Source organism: Myotis yumanensis, unplaced genomic scaffold (assembly GCF_028538775.1).
Source record: "Myotis yumanensis isolate MYYU_CA2020_CCGP unplaced genomic scaffold, mMyoYum1.0.hap1 SCAF_3, whole genome shotgun sequence".
Lineage (NCBI taxonomy): Eukaryota > Metazoa > Chordata > Mammalia > Chiroptera > Vespertilionidae > Myotis > Myotis yumanensis.
In genome coordinates this window covers 15115349-15121348 of record NW_027223754.1, presented here as the reverse complement: position 1 = coordinate 15121348, position 6000 = coordinate 15115349, and the positions used below count along the sequence as shown (strand labels likewise).

At 44.6% G+C, this 6000-nt stretch overlaps 1 protein-coding gene across 8 annotated transcripts in view; it reads right to left on the bottom strand.

Annotated features, from left to right (window-relative positions):
* Positions 1-942: 942 nt before the first annotated feature.
* The window catches only part of DLC1 (DLC1 Rho GTPase activating protein), a 368479-nt gene continuing 363421 nt past the window's right edge, over positions 943-6000 (bottom strand). For all 8 annotated transcript variants that reach the window (XM_070408300.1, XM_070408301.1, XM_070408303.1 and 5 more), the window contains 3 exons: positions 5285-5502; positions 4162-4335; positions 943-3196 (listed from right to left, as the gene is read on the bottom strand). In XM_070408300.1, the coding sequence (XP_070264401.1) occupies positions 3076-3196; positions 4162-4335; positions 5285-5502 (513 nt within the window). In that variant the 3' untranslated portion in view covers positions 943-3075. The remainder of the gene's footprint in view (positions 3197-4161; positions 4336-5284; positions 5503-6000) is intronic.

Below are 6000 nucleotides of genomic sequence, written 5' to 3'. Positions count from 1 at the left end.
TGTCCTAATGTTCATTAGGTGGTATTTTTTATTTTAGTACCTGTGAGGGCAGATTATAATTCTGAGAAGGCAGAGCCATGCAGTCTGCGTACAGCCGTATCACTGAGTGCAGTGTCAGGCAGACAGTAGGTGTTAACTAGTTGCTTTGTGTGAGTAAATTGGTGTGCCACCAAAGTCATGTAATCTACCTGGGTGCCATGAGGTTACCGCCACGTCCTGTAACCGCATGACCTGTTAGAAACCACTTCAGAACTGTTCAAACAGCTCAAGTATTGGGTATTTCAGGCCTAAGGTACTTTGATTTTATATAGCCCCGTGGAAACCAGGTCTGAAGGCAGAGGCCAGTTTAAAAAGCCTTCACTCTGGGTGTGTCTTTTAAAAACTTACAATAGCCCTAACTGGTTTGGCTCAGTGGATAGAGCGTCGGCCTGCGGACTGAAGGGTCCCAGGCTCGATTCCAGTCAAGGGCATGTACCTTGGTTGCGGGTACATCCTTGGTGGGGCGTGTGCAGGAGGCAGCTGGTCGATGTCTTTCTCTCATCGATGTTTCTAACTCTTTATCCCTTTTCCTTCCTCTCTGTAAAAAGTCAGTAAAAAAAAAAAAAAAAAAATTTAAAAACTTACAATAAAGTTGGGTTTGTCCCCTTTTCTATGCCCAAAGTGAATATTTGTCACAGATCAGTATCACATTGTATCTGGGAAATGCAGTAGGTTAAAAATTCCATCTCAAAGAAACTCAAATTTAAAAAATCAGTCTCCATAGGATCTATATACGGTTATCTATGCATCTTCGCTAGTTTAAACTTTTAAGATCCCATATCGTTTAACAATGTTCACTCTCTTTAATCTCAAAACGGGCAGTGATGAGCCCAAGTGAGGGCTTAAGACAGGTAGCATCCTCAGTTCTCTTCCTTTTCAAGTAACAAGCGAGTTCAACCAATCCCATTTAGCAAATAATCCATTTATTAGGTGCCTACAAGTACAAACACTGAAAGCTGCTGCAGGGGAGTACAGAGATGTGCAGGAGAGCCCTGCCCTCAGAGACCTTACAATCTAGGCCATTAGTCACAATCAGTCAGTTGTGGCGATAGCACTCTAGGCGACGTAAGCAGAGTTCCTGCAAATGTCCACACCCTTAGGGATCTCCTCTTGTCAAACGTGGAAGACATCCTCTCAACAGGAGAGCCAAACCGTGGGAGAGACCTTTGGTGGGATGAACGGTGACCTTGGCTTTGCTGAGGAGCATCTTTCCGTAGCTGTTGTGCTTTCCCATAACTTTCTCAGCATCACTTCCTAACAGCCTTCAGAGAGCATCTCCAGGCTTCGCTGTGGGCTAGCGAGCGGCTCAGCTGCGGTTTGGCCTTGGAATGATTTGCAGTCCGGTTTTTCCTTCAGCAACTCCGTGCTTTCGCTGTGGCTGGTGCTAGGATGATGTGCCTTGCAGTCTGTGGTTTCCAGGGTGGGAGGGAGGAAGCTGCATTGCAGAGGAGAGCAGGCCAGACTTTTCCCTTAAACATTTAATAGTGCACTTATCGATTATATTCTGTACAGATACAGAGCACATTATAAACCTCTTCTTTTATTTATTTTTTCTCTTAGACTGTATTCATGTAAGTGTATTTACATTAGGAAAAAAAAAAGCCTTGAGGTACAAAACCCAAAAGAATATCTGAGGTATAAATACAAGTATATTTTAAATAATAATCTTTATCATGCTTAATCTATGTTGGAAAGCACAGTGGACATGTGTACATGTGTCTTAATAGAATGGTATATACAACATACAATCTTACAAATCTGAAAGCCATTCAAATTGAATATACAAGTATATCTTCATGAAAAACACTGATATCCAAAATACTCAAATTTTAACACTCTAATCTGTCCCCACCAATTCTTCAAAGAACCTTGGAAATAACACTGACAATGGTAACTACATTATGTTATAACAAAATAAAAATCCTTCTTACAACTCTCATTCATACATTATTCACTTCGATCCATACTAAATAAATTCACTAATACTGTCTCTGAAGTCGACCTTTACCATTACAGTAAAACCTGTATAAAGACCACCCTTCCAAAACTGTGCTGCTGTTTTGCTTTTTACTGTGATACCTGTTTGCCATTATCATGAAAATAAATTCCAAGGACATCATTATAAAGGGGAAAAAAAAGAAAATATAGAAAAAGCAAAGGAAAAAAAAAAGCCAGAAAACCTATTTGCTGTTAAGGGCAAATTAAATTAATAAACCTGTTCAGCTTTTGAAAATGCTGTTAATAACAACCTACAAACAACTTTTGCATTCAGGTCTAGAGAGAAATGGTGTCTGAAATGGGAGATCAGAGTAAATTCACTACAATCACTTCCCAGGTAAAGAAGTAGATAGAGGAGTCTGTTTAATATAACTCAGGAAATAAAAAATGGACAAGGGTAGGCTGTCTGACCCCTCAAAATAAAAGAGTTCCCTTTTAAATTTCTGGATGGATCCATGGGTAGTCAGATATTCCAGGTTAAACTGCACCTGACGCATCAATATCCTTCTGGAGGCATCTCAGTGTGCCAGACACTGCGGCGTCCCAACCTACACATCTGTGCCATGCAACCAGCAACAAACAAACATACACACACGCCTCTGTGCAAACCTTTCTCTGCTCCTCTCAGTGAGAAAACCTGTCGTAGAGTACCAACTATTCCAGTGGATACGCCAGCCCCTCAACACGCTGCATACACAAGGACATAGGGACACATACACCAATATCACAAGAGAATGAAGTATCTTCATTATCTTCTGTAATGTATTTATAGTGTTGCTTCTCAGAAGCAATTCGCATAAGAATACATTTTTCTTTTGCAATCTTATATATTCCAGTCAAGATCTGTAAACACAGACCTTAAACCAACGGGAAGCAGCTTTGAAAATGTATCAAATCACTACAGTCGATTCCTATGCTCCAACTTGCAGTTTTGTTTCAGGATTAGACGCAGGACCCGTGCTTCCGAGCTCTGGCAAGGGTTCTGGAAACGAACGCACGGAAGGTGGGAAGGTGGACACGGCGGCTCTGCCTCGGTGATCACCTGGATTTAGTGTCTTTGCTTTCAGTGTTCTGGTGACAGAAAGAGTCTCGGATCTTTACAACTTCGGCTGCACACAAATGTCCGAAAGATTTCGTGTACCACTCTGGCATGTGGCCCCTGGGACAGAGGAAAAGCAGGCCAATTATTCCAGCTGGAAAGCCCTGAGACCAGCTGAAGGGACTTGCAAATACTATACTTCCACTTCCTGCTCAGCAACATGTGCAAGTACAGGTTGCTCTTACTGTTCCAGGGCAATCTCCTGGCCTTTCCACCACACACTTGGAACTCTAAGTGTCTCAAGAAACTACAGATTGAGTGAAACTGTTTAGGGCAGTGGTTCTCAACCTTCCTAATGCTGCGACCCTTTCATACAGTTCCTCATGTTGTGGTGACCCCCAATTTCATTGTTACAAATTGAACATAATTAAAGCATAGTGATTAATCACAAAAACAATATGTAATTATATATGTGTTTTCCGAAGGTCTTAGGCGACCCCTGTGAAAGGGTCGTTCGACCCCCAAAGGTGTCGCGACCCACAGGTTGAGAACCGCTGGTTTAGGGAAAGCTGCGGCATGTTAACAAAAACAGAGCACACGGGTGCCTGCAGAAGTGCTGAGATGTAAAGATTTCCAATGAGACTTTATGTAACCTGAGAGCCACTGTGGATGGAGTTTGCAGAGGTTCATTTTTTGTCTATAAGGCTGCATGGCACTACTTTTCTGATACTAATACACTTTGATCTGTAGCAAAGAATTACTAAAAGGGCATGTCACATGATTCAGACACCCTTGACTATAAAATGAGAAAACCCTGCTTGCTCGTTCAAACTCGCATTTCCTGTGGCTTTACATTCATGGCAGAACCACCGTACCACATTACGTTAGCGCCACATGTTCTAAAGGATCAAAAGTAGGCCGTGGTACCCAAAGGCCAAGAAACACGAACGTGTTACTTCAGCGCCACTCTTCCTGGAGTAACCAAGATGCAACACGTGCTCATTTAAGCCATTCTCTGCACCAGGCAAAAAGTCTGTCTTCCCCGTGACCCTCACCATGTCAAAAAAATCAGAGGCAGAACATACCTTAAGTCAGCTCTGCACATGTAGGTGAGTTTGGATTTCCCTGACCCGCAGGGTTCGATCAGATACCGGGACAGGAGCACATTGACCCTCACCCCCACCACGGGTGCCCGGTCGTGATCCACGGATGTGAGTAAAAGGGCACATGCCCCCTTGGGTAAGTTAGTCCTCCATGTCCTGTCGAGACAAAACCAGAGGGAAAAAATAAAACTTCCTGGAAGCCAAGTGGGGCCTCGCCCTCAGAGACACTGAAGGACGGCTCGGTGGCCCCGCCCTGCGTGAACGGCATCCTGAACTCGTGTGCAAGGACTCCTGAACGAGCTCTGTCCAGAGCCACATCTCCAGGAGGTGTACCTGCTCACACAGCCAGCTCTTTCAAAGAGAACCAATCTGAAGTGCGACTGTAAACCATTGTTACGTTCCACAGCTGTCTGAGAGCGTAAGCATCTGAATGAACGCTGCTCTGTCGGAAAAGTTCTGGACTAATGATGTGACAGTTCCTCAAAGATTCTTGGAATTCCTCTTTCTATCATGTCTCCAGAGAATTATGAATTAGATATAAACCAGCCTCAACTGTTAACCCCCTGGGAACCTGAATGTTGTTTCCTGGCTTATGCACCCGTCAGCTACTTCTAACGAGAACATGTATCCTAAAAGGGGGAAGAATCTGCTACCAGGACGTGCATCCAGTTGAGTGTGCCTCTCTTTCTGAGCTCAATTCCCAAAGAGTCCAAACCATTTCAGGGATGAACACACTACTTTAATAAAAGTAGATATATTTTTCATATTTGCAAAGGTTCAACCATTTTATGGAGGCATACGTTCTAATGGAAGTAATTTTACCATCTTATTCAGTGACCCACAGGCTCATCCTGGCCACGAACATCAATTTGGGCCCTGCCGGTGTGGCTCAGTGGTTGAGCATCGACCCATGAACTAGGAGGTCACAGTTCAATTCCCGGTCAGGGCACAACGCCCAGGTTGCGGCCTCCACCCTCAGCAGGAGGCAGCCGATCGATGATTCTCCCTCATCATTGATGTTTCTATCTCTCTCTCCCTTCTCCTTTCCTCTCTCTGAAATCAATTAAAAACATTAAAAATAAATGATCAATTCAGAAGCTCTCACCTCAAAACGACGTAGTCCCGAGCAGGATGGGGTGCCATACTGTTCTGAACGTACTGGTAAATTTCAGTCTGACTGTCCAGGATTTCGATCACTTTTGAATCCAACAGGTCTACATCCCAGAGGTGCTGCTCTTTAAGGAGGCGCTTCAAGACTTCCTCGGGCATCGCAGGGACTTCGATGGTCGACCGCCAAAGCCTCAGAGGGGGTCCTTCACTCACCTGAAGAGAGGATGCACCTTTCAGGGCTAAGACAATTCGCACACACCCAGACTTGGAAGGCAACTTGCTAGCCCAGTACTCGGTCATCTGTTTGGAGGCTAATGATCACCTGTGGCTTTAACAGGCTGCCACCCCCGAGGGTTAGGCCAAAAGTGAACAAAACGGCTGGTGTCACTTCAGGTTCAAACTTTCCCATGTTCCCCTGGGACCCATGTCAGGGTCAATGGAATCAAGTAGGATCCTTTATTTGCACCCCAAGCCTGCATGGCTATCCGGACTGCCCTCCTGGTTATTTCTTTTCAAGGTGATGGAGGACAGTGTCAACAAATACCTGTGCTGGGCCTACCCTGCTAAGCCACCCACCATGTGCCCGCCCTCACAGGCGTGCAGTCCCAACAAGTCAATGTCTCCCCTGAGAGCTCTCTGCTCTTTAAAGGGCCAAGAGTGGAGTGGAGTGTGCAAGGGGGTTCTGATCAAATTATGGAAAAACCCAAGCCG